Source organism: Grampus griseus (genome assembly GCF_964374135.1).
Source record: "Grampus griseus genome assembly, chromosome: 7".
Lineage (NCBI taxonomy): Eukaryota > Metazoa > Chordata > Mammalia > Artiodactyla > Delphinidae > Grampus > Grampus griseus.
This window is the reverse complement of record NC_139001.1, coordinates 4,458,063-4,483,689: the sequence shown is the minus strand read 5'-3', so window position 1 is coordinate 4,483,689 and position 25,627 is coordinate 4,458,063. Positions and strand designations below refer to the sequence as shown.

The window sequence follows — 25,627 nt, the reverse complement described above, 5'->3', positions numbered from 1 at the left end:
AGGTACCAGGTGAGCACGTAGGGAGATACACAGAGATGCTCAGGGTTCGGGACAGAGAGACCCAGTGAGGTGCAACTGGATCAGGGATGAGGGATGGAGGGAGGCCTGGGGGTAGAGGTGAAAGGGCCCTGACAGAGAGGGGCAGAGAGGTAGTAAGGGAAAGAAGTGTAGGAAGAGGGGAGAAAGAGAGTAACAGCACACAGGGCAGAGACACACTGGAAAGACAGAGATGGAGAAGCAGGGAGAGAAGAAATACAAAGGAGAGATTGGGGTGGGCGGTTATTGAGAAGCACGAGGGTTTTGCGAAATATGAGGGTAACTTGGGTAAGATTTGAGGAGTTAAAAGCTGAACAAGCAGGGTGGACAGTGGGAGAATTTACGTGAGGAATTCACATTTTCCAGACTCTGAATTAGGGGCAGCTTGAGGGAGGAAAATGAGCTGTGGATTTTTCTGGAATCCAAGCCCTCTCTTTTCGAGCCCCAAATTTACCCCTTTATCATTAAGAGGAGAAGAAAACAGACAAAACAAACTGACCCCCATCACCAAGGTTGCTCGAGAAAAGGACTCGGAAAGTTTAGTTGTCTTGGAAGTGGCCGGGTTTCAGAAGCACCCTTTGATGTGGTGGTCTGCATTGAGCACAATTCTGGTTTGTTCCTTTGCGCTCTTTAGGGTTTTGTGTGTGTGTGTGTGTGTGTGTAGGGTTGCTCTTTCTTGAGGGATGAATGGAGCAGGAACTATACATTTCACTTCTCTGAAAACTTTGGGCTTTCAAAAGGCCTGTGGAAGGTTGTTAGCAGCTATGGGCACTCCTGGAAATGGGGGAGAGCTGTCCCTGGTGAATACACTTCAAGGGACAGGATTTCACATGGCAGGGTTGCCTTCTGATAATGATGGAAGAATCGATACTGTGGCTGTAATGAGCTGTGGAGGAGACCCTTTTCACAGGCCACCTCCTTCCCGGGACCCATGCTGAGCAGTTTGAAAGACCACTCGTAATTACGTACCTCCATGCAGCGCACGGTTCCAGCCCGCCCCGCGTCCCCAAGGCCCAGCCTGGAGGTTGTGCATGCTCGGTGGGGGAAGAGGGGGCCTGTCGTCCTGGTGGTGGGTGATGGTGGCTGGAGGCCCTGCGGACGTGGGCCTGCATGGGTTTGAGCTGCCCTGCCCAGTGAAGACTGGGTCTGATTTGAGGGGCATGATGGATATGACCGTAACAGTGACCTACATTCTTGTAGGAGCAGCTCCTGGTTGTTGATTCTACTCATTTTCCTGAGATAGGAAGTTTACTTACTGCGGGTCAAGGAAGGGGGTACTCCATTTTCTAGGGCATGCTAAATTCCCACCATCAGCAGCTCTGTTCACCCACCCAAGGTTCCCAAGTCTTCCCCTGGACTGATGGGAAGGGGCCTTGGCTGGGCATTTAGCTCAGCCATAGCTTAGGGCCCTTCTCCAGGTCCCTGGAGATGGTGATGAGCTTCTATCAGGCCTTCCAGAGAATCCCGTTCAAAGGCAGCGCTCTCATTCAGTAAACCTGAATCATCAATCAGCTTCCTGTAAATCGCACCCTTGGTCCAGGTTCTGCCACCAGGAAGAGCACAGAAGCAGGCTTCTCCCCATGTGATACCTCCCTCTGAACATCCCCTCCTCCATGCTAATGCTTTCCTGGCACCGCGAGCTTGATGGGGCCAGCATTCCATCGTGGGTGTGGTACCCAGGAGCCAGCCACTGTGAACCTGTGTGTCCCCTTCCCCATGCCTCCCTTCAGGAGGAGCTGAATTGGCCTCCAGGAAGTCCTCGTATGAGCGAGGGCCGTGTCGGGGCCACTGTTCTCAGCCTGGGTTTGGTCATTTCTGCTACTGGACCAGCTGGGAGAATTCAGGTGGCTGAGCTGAAAGAGCACAGAGTCCAGAAGTGTCCATCCTCTCTTCCCAGCCTGCACTGAGGCCTCAGGCCAGCACTAACTCCCAGGGCTGCCCTTTTGCTCGGTAATATCTCAGGTCCCCTCACTGCCACAATGCTCTAATCTCCTGTGGTACAGCTGTGCCATGGAAAAACAGCAAACTTAGGGGTGGAAAGATTGAGGGGGAAAACAGGAAGGAGGCTTTGGTTCAGACCATGAACTGACAGTAATATCTATCAATGCAACATCTGAGTGTGTGTGTGTCCAGGGCTGCGAGGCATGTGATTAAAAAAGACATTAATCGAACATTCAAGCAGTTGGCGTTCTTGGTTGAATGGTCACACAGCCCTCTGGAGGAAGATGTGGGCCCCATGTGGGACAGGTGAGGGAGAGGAGACCCAAAAAGGCTCTGGGGTGCCTTTGGCTGGGAGGGTTTTGGCCCAGACTAGACCTGCGCGTGCCTTCCCCGCAGCCTCTGCCGCCTCGCTGGTGGCTCTGAGCTGCTTAGACCTTTGGCAGGGTTTGGGTTTATCCCCTTCTCCCTGTGTGAGGTGTACACAGACTGGATCAGTGCTTTGGCAACCGCCCTTCCTCATTCTTGGCCTGCCAGAGATCACGAGTCAGGGCCACGGGGCACTGGCCATTGGCCCACTGACCACAGAGTCTGAAACCCTCACAGGTTCCAACACATGAACCCTCTCGGTAAACATGAGGCATCAGGATGCACGGGAGGAAGGGTGCCCAAGGCAGAGTGCCAGCCAAGGGGGTCACACTGCAGCCTGATGGCCAGAAGGTCTGTTCATCCCAGATGGAGTGAGGGGACTTCTCTCTACCTGGGGGTATGTTTGCCTGCCCGGCACATAGCGACAGTGTCCAGGCGACAAGAATGCAGACATATACAACTTAAGGACCTCTGGTTTCTCCCCCTCCTTCCCCTTCCCAGGCTCCCCTGGGTTCCAGGGGGAGCGTCTCCCGAGAACTGTTCCTCCACGACGCTGGCTGTGTCCCAGCTTCCCCGCTGGAGCTGTGGTGCTCACGGATTCACAGGGGAAACTAGCCCACGGCTGCTCGCCAGGGGCCCGCTCCGGGCGCACTCAAAGGAGAGGCTGTACTTTATCTCTGCCTCCCTGGCTGCTGGATCCAGGCTCTGGCAGATCAGCATTCAAACCAAAGCTCTTTTTAAAGACAAGAGGCACCTCCAGCGTGGGAAGGGCCCTTCTCACCAACAGCTTGGCCTTTCCAGTTTGATCTCTCTCATCTCTCACCTAAAAGCTACATCTTAGGGCTTCCCTGGTGGCACAGTGGTTGAGAGTCCGCCTGCCGATGCAGGGGACGCGGGTTCGTGCCCCGGTCCGGGAAGATCCCACATGCCGCGGAGCGGCTGGGCCCGTGAGCCACGGCTGCTGAGCCTGCGCGTCCGGAGCCTGTGCTCCGTGACGGGAGAGGCCACAGCAGTGAGAGGCCCGCGTATCACAAAAAACAAAACAAAACAAAAACTACTTAAAAATCATGCACGCAGAGTTTGGCTTCTAGATGTCTTGCTCGAGTATGTTAAAGGCAGCACCCGTGTGAGCAGTCTACACACAGAGGTGTGTTAGTAGCTCCTTAAAAAAATAAATAACCAGGCTTTAAAGGAGGAAAGGTACCTGACGGGCCAAACGTGGCCGGGGATTTCACCTGCCACTCCATCTCATCCTTCTTGATCTCAAACACCACGTTGGCGTCCTGGAAGAACTGGTCCATGAGGAGCTTAAGACGGTCCAGGTCTCCCGTGACCAAGGCAGCATGGTACTCGAGCACCGGCCACCCAGCTCTTGCTTGAGGCTCTTTTCCCATCTTCTGAAAGATCTGAAGTTTCCCTGTAACTGGCTCTGGCTGTCTCTTCATTGCAGTGCCGATGATCTCAGAAAAGTTCTCCAGGAAGGGGAAAGATGGTCTTATGGAGTGTGAGCTATTTCTATTGTTATTACTCAATTGTCATCCAGTTGGGGCTCGGGTGGTGGTGTATTTTTAACTCCTGTGGGCTCTGATGTGATAATGGTTACTTGATATGGCCAGCATCACGTGACCACTAATATGCCAAAGAGCTCAGCCACCCCCTTGTGATTGTATAGATGTAAACTCTAGAGACAGGCACATCTGTATATCCTCCAAACAACTCTCTGCACGACAAGGGCAGACACAGCCTGAAATAGGCAGGGCTTCTCTTTCCTGCTCTGTAGTGTGTCTTCTTGCTTTCATCCCGTCCACTTCCTTAGCTGCTGTGGCCAGTGGTGAACGGATGTGTATTCTGAGGGCTGTGTCAGTCCCAAGGCTGTGTGAGGGAGGCCCAGCTGGACACTGCAAATGACCGGGCTGTGCACAAGTGTCCCCGGGTGGGAGGCTCCGTAGTAGGACACACCAGTGATTTCCAAAGGCATCATCTGGGGCCCCAGGTGGCCTGTGAGTTTCTTCCAGTTGTTGAGAACTGATCCCAAAATGCACATCCCTTGCTGAAGATGAGAGATGCCACAATTTTTTTTTTAATGGATCGTAACAGTTCTTTATTAGTAACTTACTAGCTACTTGCTACATTGTAGTTCAGGGCTTTATTTTATTGTCTAAAAATTAATAAGGTCTAAAAATAGAGTTACCATATGATCCAGCAATCTCACTCCTGGGCATATATCCAGAAAAGATGAAAACTCTAATTCGAAAAGATACATGCACCCCTATGTTCATAGCAGCACTATTTACAATAGCCAAGACATGGAAACAACCTAAACGTCCATCGACAGATGAATGGATAAAGAAGATGTGATCTATCTATCATCTATCTATCTGTCTATCTATCTATCTATCTGCCTATTTATCTATCTATCTATCTATCATGGAATATCACTCAGTCATAAAAAAGAAGGAAATAATGCCATTTGCAGCAACATAGATGGATCTAGAGATTATCATACTAAGTGAAGTAAGTCAGACAGAGAAAGACAAATATGATATCACTTATATGTAGAATCTAAAAAAATGATAAAGATGAACTTATTTACAAAACAGAAATAGACTCACACACATAGAAAATAAACTTATGGTTACCAAAAGGGAAAGCGGGGGAGGGAGGGATAAATTGCGAATTTGGGATTAATAGATACACACTACTATATATAAAATAGATAAACAACAAGGACCTACTATAGTACAGGGAATTATGTTCAATATCTTGTAATAACCTATAATGGAAAAGAATCTGAAAAATAATATATATATATTCATATATATATATATAAAACTGAGTCAATTTGCTGTACACCTGAATCATTGTAAATCAACTATACTTCAATGGAAAGTTTTTTAAAAATATTAATAAGGTCACTGTTTTCTTATAACAAACACAATTCTCATATATTTTTTCCAATTCTTGTTTTTCCCCTGCTAGGAAGCTGGGATGGGCCAGTGCAGTTGGCTGACAGGATCCTGTGCCATGTCTATGTGACTTACAATAAAAAATGTGACCAGAGGCTAGAGGGAGGAAGGAGAGTCGGGAGGGCACTGCCTGGACCAGCAAAGGGGGTGGAGCACGCGCCCAGGAGAGTTAGGCACAGAGGCTCCGGGGGAGGGAGGTGTGCGTATCAGTAGCCACCATCCTCTCAGTGCCAGCGGTAGCCCAGGGACCGTGGGATCCATTGCTATGTGGTGTTGCAGTCAAACAGCATAGAGACAGCAGGAGAAAAGACCTGATGTCAAGGATTAGGGCTCACGAGGCAGCACCTCTTTAGTCAGAGCTGGACTTCGTAAGCACCCTCTTTTCCCGTGTCCCTCTCTCTCACTCTCATTCACTCCCCAAAGCTGCCCCCTGACCACCCCCTGCCTCTCTCTAAGTCCCTCTAAAGCCTGAGCAGGATCTCTCAGAGTAATCTGGCCCCTGGGGTGCCCCCTTCATTGAGATTTTCCACAAAGGGGGGACTCAGCAGAATACCCTTGACCTTTCTTAGCAAGGCTTGCAGTAAAGAGTGGAGGGGAGATTGGATGCCCTTATAATTTAATAAAGATGTTTTACTCTCATCATAGACCTGATTTGCAGGCATAACTGTATTACACGGGCTGACCCAAGGCCTGGAGCTTCCCCCAAATGGTAAAGCCCACATCTTCTCTACAGAAGGGGGTTGCAGGGTGCTGGGATGGGAGAGGTGTAGCCTCTGCTCCTCTGTGATGCTTTGTGCAGGTGGATAAGTGGTGTTGACAGTGCCTCAGAGGCTGAAGGGCTCACGTTGGTGAAGATAGTGTAGGGGCTGGGGGTGTCCCAGAGCACTGCTGAGGAGTGCTATGGAAAATGCAGTGGTAAAGATTATGCAGACCATGTTTGCAAGGAGCATGCAGCCTTTATCAGACGCATGCGACAAGAGCTTACGGAGAATGACAAACAGCAACACTACGGAGACCGTTTCCTTTCTGGAACGTCCACTAGAATAAAGTCATCTACTCTTCCTTCTTCATTTCCATGTTACGTCATTGCTCTATTCATTTCAGTAGCAATAGTAATTCTTTAGGTATTTCGTTTCTTTAAACATAGCCTTTCTGCCCTGTTATTTTCTCAGACTGATAGCTTGTAATTAGATACATTTCTGAAAGACTTTTCATATGCAACTATAATCCAGGATCCAACTGGAGCCTGTACTTTAAACTGGAGCATTCTTTTCTACCTGATACATGTTGTCATGGGCTATTTTTAAAAGGGGTGGGACCCTGGAGGTGAGTCCAGGGATAAGAGCCATTCCACCCTGTGTTCTATGCTAAATTTAGCTTTCCAAGTGTTATATTTGTCAACAGCACCCTAAATACTCAAGCTTGATTTCAGTGGATATGGGGTAGTAGTCCAGAAACAGACTTGGTTCTTTGTGAGAGCTTTAAAAATAGCTTACGGTAGACAGAATTGGTTTCACGAGTAGGACATAGAGATTAGTTCTACACGGCAGCATGGCAGAGTTGTTGTTTTAAAGAACAAGAAGACCTGTATGTGTGACTCTTACATTAAATAAAAGCCAAGTAAAATAAAAACAAAACCAAGAAAACCCCCACAAATGGCTGAAAATCAACCCATTCATGCACCTATTTATTCAATAATCATTTGTGTAATATTATGTTGTAGGGTGTGCTATTAGGTTTGGGGGATTCAGAGACAAAAAATATACACGTTTACTCTCAGAGAACACATAGAGTCCTGGCCGCAGCACTTAGTCAAGAAAAAGAAATAAAAGGCATTCAGATTGGAAAGGAAGAAGTAGAACTGTCACTATTTGCAAATGACATGATACTATATACAGGAAAGCCCAAAGACTCTTCCGAAAATTGCTAGAACTAATAAAAGAATTCACTAATGTTGCAGGATACAAAATTAATATATAGAAACCTGTTGCATCTCTATTCACTGATAATGAGCTATCAGAAAGAGAAATGAAGAAAACAATCCCATTTACATTTGCATCAGAAAGAATAAACTTACCTCAGGAGGTAAAAGACCTGTACTCAGAAAACTGTAAGGCATTGAGGAAAGAAATTGAAGGTTACACAAACAAAGGGAGAGACATTTGGTGCTCATGGATTAGAAAACCATCCCAAACCATTAGAAAACCATCAGCAAAACAAAAAGGCAACCTACTAAATGGAAGAAGATATTTGCCAATGATATGTCTGGCAAGAAGTTAACATCCAAAATATATTAAAAATGCATACAACTCAATATCAAGAAAACAAACAATCCAATTAAAATATGGGCAGGGGACCTGAACAGGCATTTTTCCAAAGAAGACATACTGATGGCCAACAGACACATGAAAAGATGCTCAACATCATTAATCATCAGGGAAATTCAAATCAAAACCACCACGAGATACCACCTCACACTTGTCAGAATGGCTATCACCAAAAAAGATCACAAATAACAAATGTTAATGAGTACATGGAGAAAAGGGAACCCTTGTGCACTGTTGGTAGGAATGTAAACTGGTGCAGCCACTATGGAAAACTGTATGGAGCTAAAAATAGAACTAGCATATGATCCAGCAATTCCACTTCTAGGTATTTATCTGAAGGAAAAAAAACACATTAATTAGAAAAGATATATGTACCTCTATGTTCGTTGCTGTACTATTTGCAACAGTCAAGATATGGAAGGAACTTAAGTGTTCATCCAGAGATGACTGGATAAAGAAGATGTGGTATGTGTATACAATGGAATATTAGTCAGCCGTAAAAAGAATGAAATCTTGCTCTTTGTGGCAACTTGGATGGCCTGGAGGCTATTATGCTAAGTGAGATAAGTTAGACAGAGAAAGACACATATTGTAATATCTCACTTACATGTAGAATCCAAAAACAAAACAAAACAAAACAGAAACAGACTCGTAGATACAGAGAATAAGCTGGTGGTTGCCAAAGGGGAGAGGGGCGGAGGGGACAGGTAAAATAGCTAAGGGAGACTAAGAGGTACAAACTTCCAGCTATAAGATAAATAAGTCAAGGGAATGTAATAATACAACAGGGAATATAGTCAATAATATTGTAACAACTTTTTATAGTGACACATGGTAACTGGTCTTATTGTGGTGAACATTTCATAATGTATAAAGATACCGAATCACTATGTTATACACCTGAAACTTATGTAATATTGTGTGTTAATCATAACTCGATAAAAAAGATCACATGGAAAAAAACAGTGACCATCGGACCCCAACACACAGGAGTTCTTTATCTTCCTTCCCACCAGCTGAACGATGTCCTTCAGTTATGTGAGTAACACTGTTTCCTCACCCAGCTCTCTTGGTTGGGCTCCTCCTTTCCTGCTGCACACCAATTCTGTCCATCAAAACCTTGCTTGGATCAAGCCATTCGTATCTCATTTTTATCATCCTCATCCTTCTCAGCTTGTTTAAAAGGCAATGCATAGCCTTCAAGATGTAACTCAAGTCTTATCTTCTCTGCCTGCTTCAGTCCATATGAAAACTCAGTTTCATCCAAGGGTGAATTTGTGTACGAAGTTTCTCCGCAATTGTCAAAATCTTTGAGAAACTGAGATAAAACAGAAGAAGGACCAGAAGACTAGAGTTTTCGTTTTCAAATAGGAAAAGAACTTGATTCTTCAAGTCTGAATTGACATCAGTTCTGGGCAAGATCCCTAAATGGATCATGAAAAGGATTGGTTGGGAGTGTTTAGAAAAGGAAGTGGGGGTACCTGGAGCTCTGTGGGTCACTAGGAAGAAGTGAGGGTGGACTCAAAGAATTTTCTTTTGTGTCATGGTTATCTCATTAATATGCAAGGAGATGTAGGCATAGGTATGAATATTTCAACCTGTAATCGAAGGTTGAAAACCTTTTAGAGAAGATGGAAAAATATGGGTCTTTGTTTAGGAAAATATTGCTAAGAAACTTGAACTGGAGAAATAATAGACATGGTGCCTAAAAAGCAGCAGCTGTAGAGTAGAATCACTGAGGAGCTTTAAAAACATTGATGCCTGGATCCCAGCCTGAGAGATTCTGATGTAATGGGCTGGAGCGGGCAGCGTGGGCATCAGGAGGGTTAGAAGCTTTCCAGGTGCTTCTAACATACAGCCAAGGTTGAGAACCATTGCTCGCAAGGGAAGACCAGAATCTGTTTCCAGCCTGATCCTGTATAATTTGCTTCCTGATGATTTGAGTGAACATGTGGACGAGTGGGTATCAAATTGGTGGGTGAAACCAACATCCCAGGTCCATAGGATCCTGTTGTCCTCGTGAATCACTTGGTTGAAATTGCCACTCACTGCCGGGGGTCCCCTCGTTTCTGGCACTAGAGGTTTCTCTTTCTTTTTTAAAAATTTTATTTATTTATTTATCTATTTATTTATTTATGGCAGCGCTGGGTCTTTGTTGCTGCATGCGGGCCTTTCTCTAGTTGCGGCGAGAGGGGTCTACTATTCGTTGTGGTGCACAGGCTTCTCATTGTGGTGGCTTCTCTTGTTGCGGAGCGCGGGCTCTAGGCGCGTGGGCTCAGTAGTTGTGGCTCGAGAGCTCTAGAGCGCAGGCTCAGTAGTTGTGGTGCACGGGCTTCGTTGCTCTGAGGCACGTGGGATCTTCCCGGACCAGGGATCGAACCTGTGTCCCCTGCATTGACAGGCGGACTCCCAACCACTGTGCCACGAGGAAAGCCCCGAGTTTTCTCTTTCTTGTTTTTAAGCTCAGAGGTAGCCGTGCTATGGATGTGGTGATGTTGATACTTAACTTTGGGTGGCCTAAGTGCAGCAAATTATTTGACTTTATTTTAAAACCCTCAAAGCATGCCTGTATAGAGTAACTTGTGTCAGTTTGAGTTCCCTTACTCACTGGGACCCTTGGTTTTGTGCAACCCAGAGTCCTCCCTGGAACCCTGAACACCCCTGTGCTTTGCCTCCTCGTGTTTCCCCACTTCTGTGTCTGCTCGAATGTGTGTGCTCTGTCCTGCCTGTGGCACAAAGTTAGCTCACTGAATTTTTTTTCTGGTTGGTTTGTTTGCTTTCAAGTTAGCCAACAAACAATATTACTTAGCGAGTTTGGTAACTATACTGAGGATGTGAAGGGGTCTATCACGGTTTGTACAGGCTTGTCCCACGAGTCTCCTCCATCTCCGCTTCCCTGCTCTCTGGCGCAAACACTGCAATCTTCCTCCCTGATCTCCCTTTCAGTGTGGTTCCACACATTCTCAGGCCTTGCTAGTTTCAGCTTCACAGAGCTGGTCAAGAACAAATACAGTGCCCTTCGTGAAAGAGAGGGGTTCTGATGAATACAATTTTCTCCACATCAATATGTTTAATACTTTTAGTGTTTCAGATGAAGTTTCTGATGGTACCTATTTGATGGAGGAAACCCATTTGTAAAGAAATTTAATTGCTGAGGCCTTTTATTGCAGAGTGTGGAGTGAACTTAGGAGAAGACAAAAATGCAAGCAGAAGAGGATATCCAAATTTTATCTGGATGATTCAATGAACAGACTAAATCTCTCCACCTAGCTTGCCAGGTAGTCCACTGGATGTGAATATACTTTTTTTTTTTTTTAACATCTTTATTGGAGTATAATTTCTTTACAATGGTGTGTTAGTTGCTGCTGTATAACAAAGTGAATCAGCTATACATATACATATATCCCCATATCCCCTCCCTCTTGCGTCTCCCTCCCACCCTCCCTATCCCACTCCTCTAGGCGGTCACAAAGCACTGAGCTGATCTCCCTGTGCTATGCGGCTGCTTCCCACTAGCTATCTATTTTACGTTTGGTAGTGTCTATATGCCCATGCCACTCTCTCACTTCGTCTCAGCTTACCCTTCCCCCTTCCTGTGTCCTCAAGTCCTGAATATACTTTTGTAAACAATATTTTGGGGACTTATAAGCATAATGTTTTGCCCATGGGAGACACAAAAACTGGTTCTCCATACCAAGTCTCATAGCGTTGGTAGCTAACAAGGGGGAATTTTTGCTTCTCCATCAAATGAGACAAAAAAAAAAATCCACCTTAAAATGATAATGAGATAAAAATGGTAGCGTTCAAATGGTAATTATTATTTTCACGCGATATCAGGATCTTTGCATCTTGCCACTGAATTGATGAATGATTTCCTTTTCCTCAGAAGCATCTGAGGATGAGCTCTGGTGATGTTCTGTGGAACAACCCAGCAGAGCCTGAAATGTGGGGCTGGTGTGTTTGTTACAGGGTCAGGCTGGTTATCCAGGGCCGTGACTGCCCGTGTGTTTGGGCCACAAGGTAGAGTTTCCTTGTGCTCTTGGGAAAGGGCAACTGTGCGGATTCTTTCCTAGGCCATTGGGCAAATATCTAGCTTCCTTCTGGGGTCAAGCGTCCAAGTAAATGGGCTCACTAGGCCAGGAAGTCATTCCCCTTGGGGACATAATGAGATTCTGATTACTTTCTCAAACAAACGAATGCATCCTGTTATCCTGATCAATATTCTGCTTCCTACCCGAATTGTTTCTGTAAATGGCCATGGACTAAATCCGACAGACTAAATTCAATGTTCCCACCGCCTGGCACTGGCCCCAGGTCTTACCGTGGATTTACTTTCACACCTTTTTTGACCCTCACTCTCCTTATTTAACTTCTAAAGCCCACTCCTCCTTCATCCCTACTCCCTTAGCTTTTTAAAATTACAACATTTTTTCAAACTTACGGTTACCAAAGGGGAAAGGTGGGGTGAGGGCTAAATGAGGGATTTAACCTTAACATATACACACTACTATATATAAAATTGATAAACAATAAGGACCTACTGTATAGCACAGGGAACTATGTATACTCAATATTTTATAATAACCTATATGGGAAAAGAATCTGAAAAAGAATATATATATACATGTATAACTGAATCACTGTGCTGTACACCTGAAACTAACACAACATTGTAAATCAACTATACTTTAATAAAAAAAAAGAAAATACTACGTAAGTGAAAGAAGCAATTCACCCAAAAATATTAAAACATTTTTAAAAAATAATAAGCTGAGCCGGCATGTGAGGTTCTGCTTTTAAGAGCCCAGGACACACCCACCCACCCATTCACCAGAGTTAGTCACACAGACATTAACATCCAAAAATATTAACGTATCCTAACCTTCTCTCCAAATAACAATGTTAGCACAGCACACTTCATTTAACAAAACATTAAAACATTTTACTTCCTCAGATCAAGTGTATCTGTTAATAATGAATTAAGTTGTCTGTACTCATTTCACATTATTGAGAAATCTCATTCCCGTCACGTGGAAGAGTACGATACCGGGGGACGACACCTCGCTCGCTTATTTTCCCGACAGCGCTACCCAGCCTGGTGCAGATCCTGCAAAGCAGCGTGGTCACTTCTCATCACGAATGCCATCTCATCCAAAGGTCAAGTGCTGCTTTCAGCAGGGCCCAGGAGGGCTCTTCCGGGAGCTCAGAAGCAAAGGTGCCCTTGAGCACTGCCCACCTCTGTGGCTGAGCGGGAGGTGGGGCAGCCCGGACCTCGGCAGGCACAGCCACGAGTAAACAGCCCTGGAAGGACACTTATGGACTCTGGTGATGGAGCTGGAAAGCATCTCATTGAAGTTCTCCCTGATAAAGGTGACGAAGTTTCTTTACGACTGTCATGGGGATTTAATTACATGATAAAATTGCAGCTCCTGCCTCTTGAGACAAATTGCTTGTTCAGACTGATTGTTTTTTATGAATCTCACACGGGGAGCAAAATACTTCTCTCCTGAAGTTGGTTCGGTCCGACGGTTATGCCCTATCATCCTTTACTTCCCTTCGAGAAATGAGAAGTTTACTGGTCCTGTAGTTGAGGAGGGGGGTTGCTTCTGGTGGAGTCCTTTGGTTACTTTGCAAGTGTGCACAGACCAAAGCGAGCCCAGTGGTGTCTGATGGACTTAAAGTTCATTGTCCTTATGTTTCGGTTTGCAAAGAATGCGAACTTTGAATTTCCAACAGAAAAATAGGAAAAGGGCATGATAAGAAATAGAAATGACCACTAAACATGTACACAATGTCCATTTTTACTAATTAGAAACACAAGTTAAAAGAAGACATCTTTTTTGCCTATCCAGTTGTGAAAGGTTTTTAAAAAATCAAGTTTTGGAAGTGTTTAGTGAAACTGGTATTTTCAGAGTTTGCAGGTGGAAGGGTACATTTCTATACCATTATTCTGTAGTGAGTGTACACATAAGGGACATTTTTCAGGTACTAGAGGCCTGTGGAGATTCAGAGTAGAAATCCTTGCCTTTGAGGAGGGTTATACTTTGTGGGAGAGACAGACAAGGCGGCTGTTAGCTGACAAGTGGAGTGAGATCACTGATCGATAGGGGTACAGGTGTGAAGATGAGAACGCATCAGGTAAGGTATCAGAGTGACAGGAAGTAGGGGTAGGACAGGCTTTCTCCGAAGGTGGCATCTGAGCTAAGCACAGAGGGAACTGAAGGAAAAGATGGCTCACGGCCCCTGAGGGTGTCTGTTTCCTCCTCTTGGCCTGTGGTGGGGGATGAGTGTCCCTTTATTCTGGGCTGAGCAAGAGGCAGACAGGTGTCCCTGGCCTCAGGGCTCTGTTGGTGGGGCCCAGGGTGCAGTCTGGAAGGCGGGTGCTTGGGAGAGCAGAGCGGGGATCTGGGGAAGATGCAAGCCGCAGAGAGTAGGTCTGAGGGATCAGAGCCAAGGTGCACGGCAGGGCCAAGACCTTTGGTGGACACAGAGGTGTGCTGCCCAGACCCCACTGTTCGGGAGGACTTGTTGCCCCGGCTGTGTGCTCCTTCTGGGTAGAGAGGCGTCTCACTCCAGAATACGCTTCTCGACGTGGCAGATCCAGTGACTGATGGGTACCGGTAGACAGGTCCTGCCACTGTGACCCCATGTGGGAAAACCGTGATACATGGATCAGCTCCAAAGCTCCCCTTGGGGCTGGTCGAGGCATGGCAGGGCCTGGGTCACCGGCCAATCCCTCTTACTCCCCTCCCCCTAGAAGGTGTGGATCCCCAGCAAATACCCTGCAAGGCAAACGGCACCCAACTGTGAACCCCAAGGCTCCTGGGCCACCTGGAAGGACGGGTGGGCATGTTGTCAGAGCATGTGAAGACAGGAGATCAGAGATGGCCTGCCCCAAGGCCAAGAGGGGAGAGAGGGCCTGGGGGTGTCACTGAGGCCTGGTTCGGACCAGGGTTTCTCAACCACATCAGGTGAAGGACCAAGGATTGTTTTTTTTTTTTTTTGGTCCCAGTTTGTCACAGAGTGATTCTCTTTCAAAATACAATTAAAATTAATTACAAGAAAGAATAAAATGGAAAAAGGGCATAATTACAAGTCCAGTAATCACACACGTGGGTGTTATATTAATTGTCAAATTGCTGTCAACGTTTCTAAATGTTCACTGTCAATTTTCATGGCAAACACTTTGCAGAGCAACCCCTACTCCCCACTGAGCTATGAGTAGTGTCTTTATTGATCAGAGTCCCAGGAGTACAGGGTGGGTGAAGGATGTGGGAGAGATGGTGGGGTGGGTTAGTTCACAGCACATCTTTTGGACTCTTGGACGCCTGCTATAAAATTGCAACTGTACATTGTTGGACAGGGGTTGCCAAGTCTTTTTGTAAAGTGCCAGATAGATATTTTAGGTTTTGTACGTTATATGGTCTTTGTGGCAACTACTCAGCTCTGCCATTGTAGTATGACAGCAGCTATGGACACTGTGTAAATGAATGAGCAGGGCCGTGTTCCAGTAAAACTTTATTTATAAAAACAGGTAGATGGCCCTAGGGTCATAGTTTGCCGACCTTTGCTGTAGGCAGTAGGGAACGACTGCAGGCTTGTGAAAAGGAGAGTTACATGCACCCCCAAATAAGAAGCTGTTATTGCGTCTTTTTCTCTGCATACCTTTTTCCCTCCCTTCACTGCAATGAAATGTGCTCTTTATTTTCAAGACAAGTTGACTGAACAGCAGCCAACAGAGCATCCAGATACCAGGCACACATTTGTCTCCTGTGATGCCTATCCTACTTTGGGTTTGCTAAACTTCTTGAATCTGTAAGTTTATATCTTTCATCCAATTTGGGAAACGTTTGGTAATTATTTCTTTAAATATTTTTTCTGCTCCATCCTCTTTCTTGGACTTTGGTTGAATGTGTCAGACCTTCTATATTGTCCCACAGTCCCTGTTCATTTTATTTTCAATCGTTTTACTTTCTGTTCTTCAGACTGGATACTCTCTATTGATCTGTTTTCAAATTCACTGACTCTTTCTCCCGTCATCTTTGATCTGCTGTTCAGTCCATTATTGACTTGAACAAGGCCAGCCCTGGCTTCAGGGGAGGTGGGGAAATGTTGTTTTTTCTCCACCTTATGACAGCACATGGTGTTGTCATAGGGACTTTATTGGTAAAGGAGGAGGGGGAGTGGGTGTGTGCAGCTAGCCATGACTCCCGGCACCAGTCTCTCCACCTCTATCCTTCCTACATATGTAGGAGTTTTTCATTTTTTTCCAAATTAGATGATCTCATTCCATTGCTGAGTGGCTTCTCACTGCCTTTGCATTTAAGTGTAAATGCCTATGTCTAGGATTTGTGGCCTCACACAGTACAATGCAGTCTCAAAGTGCTTGCCCAGATATTCCTCCCTCTCCCCTGACTAACACACCCTATTTCCAGCCAGCGCCTACTTCCCTGAGTGCAGACTGTGTGCTCCACATCTGCTCCCTTTGCTCCCTCAGTTTGGAATAACTTCCTTTCCATCCCAGCCTGTCAAGAACACGTTCATCTTTCCAGTGCCAACCCAGGAGATTTTGTGTCCTCCATATGTTTTTTGGTCTGTTAATATTTATTACACACCTACTATGTGCCAGGATGTGGTGATTAGGACAAGTCCAGACCCTGTTCAATATCCAGCTTTTGAATTTGGTATTTGGTACCAGGCTATAGGTAGTGCATTTGCCATTTCCAATTCGTTTCTTTGGAATGTTTATCCTCAGCAGAGTGCACCATTGCAGGAACCACCATCATCCTGGAAAAAGGTAGAAGAGCCTCTTCCCTCTTATCCTCGTTTCTTTTTGTTCTTTCGAAACTCTCCAGTGTGCTGGGGAGTGATGCTAATAGAAGTATGTCATCAGCATACATTATGTCTTTATTAGCCTGTTTCTCAATTTTGATTCTGAAAATATCCTGATTTAGCCTAATTGCAATTTCACTGTGTTCCACAGGCAGTGACGGTTCATACTGGGGGGAGCTGAGACTTGACCCTGTCGGATATTTCTTCCTGCCTATATGCTTTGAAGCTGGACCATTAGCTCAAAGGCATATATCTCATCTCACCACAGCAATTCAACCTGCTCCTGGGAAAATAGAGCCTAGGGTGTGTGTCTGGCAGAAAGCAAAGGAATATCTTCATTCTAGGTGGTGGGAGATATTTTTTCTGAAGCTAAAACAAGGGATGCTGCTGGAGCCATTTTATTCCTAAATAATTTAACTATATTCAAAGATAATCTGATGTTATTGTAGGAAAGTGTATTTCTAATAAACTCCACTTGATCTGGGTGAATCAATTCAGGCAGCGCATAATTGAGTCTGTTAGCAAGGACTTTAGCAAGAATTTTGCAATCAGCGTTAATTAAGAAGATGGGACAATAATTTGTGCATAATTCCGGATCTTTTCCTGGCTTGTGAATCAAAGTAATAAGAGCAATGCTCCGGCTGGTGGTGGGATGGTGTCATTAGGTGCTGATTTATAAGTACTTAGAAAGGTTTAATTTCATTTTGCTTCGAGCAGGGTCTCCCTGCCCCCACACGCTCTGATCAGGGCTGCAGCCAAGACGGCAGAGCTCTTGCCTCTCCATCCTTTCCTGTCATCACTGACCTCCTGCTTGCCATTTTTGTTTTTATTCTGCAGCCGAGCGCCCTGTTCATTCATCCATGTTTTTTCTTAATACTCTTATTTGAATGATTTGAAGCGATGGACTCCATGCTATTGATGTTGTGTGTGTGTGTGTGTGTGTGTGTGTGTGTGTGTGTGTGTGTGTCTGACGTAAAGTCGAACGGTTGTCACAGCCTCAGTGGGGACATTTTTCATGGATCTTCCTACCACACATCTCTGGGTGGGTATGTGTCAAGAACCCTTGACTACAACTTAGAAAACATACCCGGTTTGTGTGCTGTTCCTACCTGGCTGTTGCCCAGTAAGGGAACACATGTGAGCCTTGGTGTCCCCATCTGTATAATGCAGCCATAGGACAATTACAGGCATTAAGGAGTGCCAGGAAGAGCTCTGGATTTCCACCTCCTCCAGCTGTGGCATCTGAGGTGTGGAACTCACCCTCTCTGAGCCTCATTTTTCTCAGCCGGGAAAGTGGGAAAGATGATAGTCCTTGGGAAACGCATACCTAAGAGAAGTGCTCACTGCATGTGATTCCTCCATCTTTGCCCCCACTTGCGGTTGGCTCCAGTGCTAACAAGCTCTGGTCTGCGGACTTAGTCTCCTAACAACAAGAACAAGACTGGCCCTGTGCAAGGCTGCTGGTCTTCGGTGATTCGAGCTCGTAAACCAGCCTCCCACCAGGCGATACCTTCCCTGCCCATCTGGCCTGGAGCCAGCCTTTCCTTTGAAGTTGGGGCCCAGTCTACACAGGCCTCAGCCAGGGTGCACGACACCTGAAGGTGTTGTGAAGGCAGCGGGGTTTTGTTAATCTCCATAAACACAAGTCGTTGTTCTTAGAACCCTAGTTCGTCCCTTTTGGAAACACCCTGAGAGATGACCCCACTGATCCCATATTTTTAAATGAGGAAATTAGGGTTCAGAGAGATGGACTGAGCACACAGGTTCAAGGTTCAAGACCACTGAGTCCGTGGGAGAGCCAGGGTCACCTCACCATTAATCTCTTGCTGTATCCATGACACCAGCAACGTACACACACTTGTCATTCGTTCAAATGTGAGTGCTCCAAGGCAGGGGTTGTTCTTACTTAGCTGACGTTCAGCTGTTGGGTTTTCTGTGGGCGATGCTCCCCTCCGCACACAGGGACAAAGGGAGTAGGTGTACCTCGGATGGCACAGTGCGCTCAGCGTCAAGCTGGTTGAATGAACAGTTAAATCCTGCCAACGGACCCACTGGGTCTATGTCCATCCCATGTTCACCCACCCTCGTTCCCCACCTATACTTGCTGCTGGGTGAGATCTCTTAATAAAAACCCAATTAGTATTTCTTTAACTTGCCTCCAGATGCTTAAATACCATTACCCCAAACACACCATAATGCCTCTAGTTTTCTATTTCAATCAAGAATTCAAGTAGCATCTTGACTTGTACATAAGATATCAGCAGCAAAATCATGGAATGCTGACATCCTTAATAATAGCAATTAGTAATCAGTTGTTTCTTAAGTAGTTTGATTACGCCAGTTACCAACTTGTACAGTTGATGCATTTGGGGGGCAAGCGGGGTCTCGCCACCCCTCCCCCGCCACCCTTTCTCCCTTGCTGTGTGCTCGCTGCTTAGTGAGCTGATAGGCACTGCAAAGGGGCGAGGACGAGTAATGCCGTTGTTGCTAATATTCAACAGTAGAGACTTGCCTTTAGCAGAAAGTAGAATCGAATCTTTCTTTGCAGAAAGACTCATCCCAGTCATGTCTGTGGAAACGCAGTCTGTGTCCACCTGGGTGAATGTTAGCAAAAGAGCTTGGCCAGCCCATGCAGCCAGGGCACCCAGAGTTTGAACACTTATCAGGGCTAAGACCTTGAGCCAGGCTCCGGATACCAGGCAAGGGTCTTGCCCTCGACGAGGCCATATTTGAGAATGAAACATTCAGTGGGTATAAAAATTAGCCCAGCGAGGGGGCTTCCCTGGTGGCGCAGTGGTTGAGAGTCCGCCTGCTGATGCAGGGGACGCGGGTTCGTGCCCCGGTCCGGGAAGATCCCAGATGCCGCGGAGCGGCTGGGCCCGTGAGCCATGGCCGCTGAGCCTGCGCGTCCGGAGCCTGTGCTCCACAACGGGAGAGGCCACAACAGTGAGAGGCCCGTGTACCGCAAAAAAAAAAAAAAAAAGAATTAAAAAAATTAGCCCAGCGAGGCTGTGTGTTTCGGAAACTGATGGAGACTGAGGGCTTTGTGCTCTTGTGGAGGGAAGTGGTGGGTCTGTGGGTCGGGTGCGCAGGGGGGCCCTCGTGTGTGGGGTCTGGAAGGAGGGCATGGCCTAGGTGAACCGAGGAGGCAGGGGAGGTCCTGACAAGCCCTGGGATTTGGGTGTCCTCCTGGCAGGAAGGTTCTTGTTGGGAGGGGGTAGGTGGGAAAGATGGGGGAGCAGATTGTGGATGAGCTGGGGCCTCAGCTCTGTTCCTCTCATTACACACACACACACACACACGCGCGCGCGCACACACACACACACACACACACACACACACACACACACACACAGGGAGAGAATGAGAGAGATTGCTGTGCCCCAGTCCCAGGCCTCCTTCCCGGGTCCCTCACAGCGGGCCAGTCTCAGTCTGACTAGCAGGGAGAGGGCTGATCATCTGTTAGAGACCTCCATGCCCTTCCCAGCATCCCACAGGGCATCCGAAGTACATCTTTGCAGGAGAGCAGGTGGCTTCACAAGGGCACACTTGAGTTGCGTCTTTAGGGGAATCCTGATTGAGGACCACTCTTCTGCCTCGTGGCCAGGCAGGGAGGGTACATTCCGTACTTTGACCCACTACCTGCTGGGGCTGAATTTTTAAGTTCCTTTGCCCTCTGCCCTCCTTAAGGGGACCCATGTATACCTGAGGGGTTCTCCAGAACAAGTCGTTCCTGCCATTTTATTGGCTGGTACCTCTTTTCTCTATGTTTTTATTGTGATGTGACATGGCTGCAGATAAATAAATAATAATTATTTTTTCTGCTCTATTTGGTGGGAGTAATAAGCTCACACACAAGCATGGAGATCTCACTGAGAGAAGCAAGGTCCTTGTATATTTATGTTGACAAGCAGAAGGAATTGTTACTTTTCTTTTTTTTTTTTTTTTTGCGGTACGTGGGCCCCTCACTGTTGTGGCCTCTCTTGTTGCAGAGCACAGGCTCCGGACACGCAGGCTCAGCGGCCATGGCTCACGGGCCCAGCCGCTCCGCGGCATGTGGGATCTTCCCGGACCGGGGCACGAACCCGCGTCCCCTGCATCGGCAGGCGGACTCTCAACCACTGCGCCACCAGGGAAGCCCACTTTTCTTCTTCTTATTTTTGCAAATTGTCATCTTGTGAACAATACTCAGAGTTCTTTGAACAAGCGTTGTCCTTGGGATGGACAACTTTTCCTCCCCTTTCCCCGAAAAGCCTTTTCAGCCTGACCTTCGGCCCTGCCTTCTCCTGGCCGGGGTGGGCACCTGCAGCCCCTGCCCCTCGCCGGGCCCGGCCCTGTCTTCTTGGTCATCATCATCCTTTCATCTTCACCTTCCTCCTCAGGAGGACTGAAATTCCAGTATCCATTCCCAATGTGGGCTGCCCTTCAAGGTGCTGCTACAAGTTCTGACCCCTCTTCACACATTCTAAAGACCCCACGTGTATGTCTGAATGCAAACAGCTCTTGCTTCTCTCAGGGCTGTTCCCCCGTGACTCACAATTACCCCCCGAGAACGAGCCCATTCACTCCCGTACTCAGGAAGAAGGAGGCCTCGCTCCATTTCAGGCTGAGACAGGGAGACTTTGGGATCACGGCCTCAGAGAAGCCTGGAGATGGAAGGGGCCTCAACAGTGATCTGAGCCAGCGTTGCCCAAGGCGCATCTGCAAACCACCCTTCCCCCTGGTGGTGGTGAAGCCACAGCCAGCCTTTAACCTGCCCTTGCGTATTCTCTGACAGCGTGGTTCTCCGGGGACCTCCCCCGTGGAGCTTTGCTCAGGGACCTCTGCTTGGGAATCACTAATGGAATCTCATGAACTAGTTAATAAGTAAAGGCACTGGCTCAGAGAGGGAAAGCGACTTCCCTGAGGTCACACAGCTCGTTGGTAGCAGAGCCCAAGCTTCCCTCTGGAGCGTCTCACTCCAAGGCTACTTGAGGCACCTGATAGCCTACCTGTGATGACACAGGCTGGATTCTGAACTCCTGGGAGGCGGTCCTGTGTGTTATTCCTGTTTCTATCCTCCCCTCGTTACTGCCAGGCTCACAGCAAAGGCTCAAACTTTGTCACAGTCACAGAGCCCCCTGATTTCTGTGTGGATCGGTGGCACTATCCTCTACTCACCCCCAACCCCTTCCCATCATTTCTCAGCTTTGTCATTTCTCGCCTTTATCTCTGTGTGTACCCCACTCTCTTGGTTTAGACCCTGTCATCTCTCGCCTGGGTGACTGCCTTCAATCACCTCCTAACTAGATCTTGTTTCCTAACCTTTCTTGTTTCCTTCAAATCCTACTCTCACATGTTAGCCAGAGAGGCGACCCCCCAATGCAGGTGTGAGCGTGCTGCATCTCTACCCCGTTTCAAGCCCAGCCTGCTTTCCCCGCAATAAAATCATCGGCAACAGTATGTGCCCTGTGGTCACAGGCTTAATCATTCAGTTACCATCATCCCGAAACAAAAACAACCCAGAACAAGCCCAAGTCCTGACAAGATGTCAGCAGCATCGACCTGTTCTCGTCCTGAATCGCGCCGTTCGGCAGGGAGAAGTAGACACGATATGATGTAGAACATACAGGTTCTTCGTGGGAGGGAACGGGAAACTCTTAACACAGATTTCATTGGTTTCAAGTGTTTAGTAAAGTGGTGGGGACAGTAAAGACGGTGCAGGGCAATTTGTAATGTGAAAAGAAATTTTATTTTAGTTTTTGTTGGAAAGACTAGATTTTTATCTTGGATTAATAAAAAATATGTTATTAATACTGAAAGAAAAATATTATCACATCATTAGCTTTTCACGTAGTTCATTTAAAATAGTAAGATGTTACCTGTAATTTATATTAATGTGTAACACTGATGACGTGTCCTTCTGTGAAAACACTTATGCTATTTAATAAATGAATCTAAAGAACAGATTAGGGCTGTTGTTAAAGGACAAGAAATGATATTTTAACTCAGGGGCTCCAAATACACAAATCCCCAACCTGCCGGGATGGGCTTGTAAAAGGGACTGTGATGAGCGGGCACTTGCTCCAGTCAGAATCCCAGCAGAAAGCAGACGGCACAACTCCAGGGCGTAGCAAAGGCGGGCAGGGCCAGGGAAGCCAGCTGGGGTCCCCAGGGCCACCGTGGGAGCCCCCCTCCCTGTGTCTGAAGGGGCAAAGAGCGAGGTAGGAGGTGCCACGCAGGAGCTGAGCCTTCAGCCCAATGGTGAAGCCAAATCGCAGCGATGATCTGGCAGAGAGGGGTCCCCAGAGCAAATACCCTCCCCTCCCCGCTCCTTGCAGCACCTTGCGTTAGCTACACCCAATGGGGGTCAGAGAGCGTGGGCCAGGATGATGTGACTCATAAGAGCACCTCATGGGCAGGCACTGGGCAGGGGGCAGGGTGGGTCTGGAGTGCACATGCAAAATGCAGAGCTCAACACTCCCGGCCAAAGTGCAGTTTAGGATTTCAAAGTCCCCTCCGCACCCCAGGGCAGGCTCCTGGATTGTTGCGTGTACCAGGTGCTGTCTCGGTGAGGACCCCTGCCCATGCAGGCAGAGCTAAGGTCTGAAGAGAGGTGTGGTGCTTTCTGGGCTCATGCCTCCTGGGGCCTCACCCTGATCGGCACCCCAGATATTAGGAAAACCAAGGAAAAGAAGAAGCAGGAGCCGGTTTCTCCCTAAAGCCTTCCGCAGCTTGTTTACACCACCAGTGAGAGACAGCACCGGGGGTGCACCCACATCACAGGGGAGTAGAGGGACGGTCACCCCCTTAGAAGTTCCAGTCTCTGATCTGTCCCTTCATCACATTAAAGCTCCACTTGCCAGCACCAACGTCCCAGGCACGTTCCCTTTTGGTGTCCTTCCTGGGTGAGTGAGCATGTGTTTGTGCACGTGTGTGTTTGTGCCTTGTGTGTGCAGTGGTACGCGTGTGTGCATGCACTCACATGTGTTGGGAAGGAGTCTGTCTAGTGGGGGGAGGGGAGCCCTGAACATTCCTTAGGAGTCAAGACTAACGTTGTGGAGGGCACATCTGACAAGCTAGAATTAGCACGATGCAGTGAACAGTTAAGCTGTGGTCAGGGATATCATTTTCAGCAAATATGACAACGGGATTATACACATGTTATGTGAAGGAGACCTACAAAATGACCAAAAAGGTATAAAGAAATGAGGAGATATTGCCCAAGGACCTGACTAGACAAGGGCCCACATGTAAAAAGGTCTACAAAGAAAACCCAAACCCTACAGATAAGACTTGGTTCTGAGCAGTAAAGAAAGGTTGGGGGGAAGGGGAAGCTGGGACGAAGTGAGAGAGTGGCATGGACATATATACACTACCAAATATAAAATGGATGGCTAGTGGGAAGCAGCTGCATAGCACAGGGAGGTCAGCTCGGTGCTTTGTGACCACCTACAGGGGTAGGATAGGGAGGGTGGGAGGGAGACACAAGAGGGAAGGAATAGGGGGATACGTGTATACATATAGCTGATTCACCTTGTTATACAGCAGAAACTAACACAACATTGTAAAGCAATTATATTCCAATAAAGATGTTAAAAAACAAACATAAAAGGATGGACGAGCAGGCAGTGGAGCATGACCAGGGTGCACTTACTAAATTGGAGATTTAAATATGAATATTAACCGCCCATAATGTTCAGGGTGTGATGTGACACACACTCGCTATCAGGAGGAATAGAAATCATTTCAGAAAACAATTTGGAACATTTGTTATCCTTGTCCCAGTAATACAGCTCCTAAGAATTTATCCTAAGGACAGAACGCTGAATAAGAAAAAAGCATATGAATGCTAATATAGACACTAATTATAGCATTACTGATAGTAGTAAAAATGTAAACACACAGCCCCCTCTTGCAGGCGTTTGGTTTAAGTATTTTGTCATTAATCACCTCAATAGGTGATTGAAATTAAGAAGACATGTAGCAATATGGAAAGTACTTTAGGTGTATTAACTCAACAGAACAGGACACAAACTTATTATTTACCACACGGTTATAAGGAGAGGAAATTTACACATGCAAATAGACTAGCTTGGAGAAAAGTGGAGAAACGAAAAGAGGTGCTGGGTCGGGATGACGGTGCCATGGTTTAATTTTTCTCTTTTTAAATTTTTTGTATATTGCACTTTAGTTGTTGCCTATGTAACATACTGTGTGTATATATATGTGTGTGTATGTGTATATATATAGACACATAGTGTATATCATAGTATAGATCTATATATCATAGTACATATATACATATTTACTGTGTATATATTTACATAGTATATATATATTTACTATGTACTATATAGTAAATACAGTAAATATGTGTATACTGTGATATATATATATATACTGTGACATGTACTATGTATATATATACAGATATATACTAGGTACATGTATATATACAGTATACATATATGCACACAGTGCGTATGAATATAAATAAGAATCATACAGCTGGGCACGTATCATTCGCCTTTTTCAACCATTTGCCCTTCCAACCCCGGATGTTCCCCACCGCAACCCTGTGCACACGATGGGGAAGCAGCGGATTCATCGCAGTTACCTAGGAGCACCCCGGGGGGCAGCTGGGCCGAGGGGTCCTTCATCCAGTCGTCGTTGGCCAGTTCTATCACGGCGTCCACGTGCCGAACTTCAGTACAGATCAAATCCCTCACTGTCGCCTCATCCCTGGCTTCCAGGGCTGACTGCAGTCTATTTACGAAATCCGACTTGACCGGGTAATCGGGAAGGCAATCAGAGATGGACATTGTGATGTCGTTTGTGTGTTGACCAAACTGCTCTGCTTCCCAACTGAGTCCAAAGTCAGCAGCTGGGCGGAGAGGGCTGCGGGCATGTCTATAAATAGAAGAAACGTGGCTCCAGTTACAGCCCTGGGAACGGCCACCCGCCAGCAGTCCTCCCCACCCCGTTCCTCAGAGGGAGATGGGAATTAATCTCCCCAAGTCCTCACTTAAGGATCATTCTAGACAGGGGGGCAGTAGACCTGTCTGTGAGTGGGAGAAGCCGAGGGGACAGCGTTTTTTAAAAAAAAATCTCTTGTCGGTACTGCCGATCAACATCTTCTTTTATCAAAGTGAGACTCTGTCCTGAAACCTTAAAATC

At 46.8% G+C, this 25,627-nt stretch overlaps 1 protein-coding gene across 4 annotated transcripts in view; it reads right to left on the bottom strand.

Moving 5' to 3' along the window:
* The window catches only part of ASB18 (ankyrin repeat and SOCS box containing 18), a 63,079-nt gene extending 37,781 nt beyond the window's left edge, over positions 1-25,298 (bottom strand). The window contains exons 1-2 of one of the 4 annotated variants that reach the window (XM_082658701.1): positions 25,068-25,298; positions 3,548-3,667 (exon numbers count right to left, since the gene is read on the bottom strand). In XM_082658701.1, the coding sequence (XP_082514827.1) occupies positions 3,548-3,667; positions 25,068-25,272 (325 nt within the window). In that variant the 5' untranslated portion in view covers positions 25,273-25,298. Of the gene's footprint in view, positions 1-3,547; positions 3,993-25,067 lie in introns of those variants that run through there. The other 3 variants (XM_082658700.1, XR_014297009.1, XM_082658702.1) reach the window with 3 other exon arrangements.
* Between the last annotated feature and the right edge of the window lie 329 nt (positions 25,299-25,627).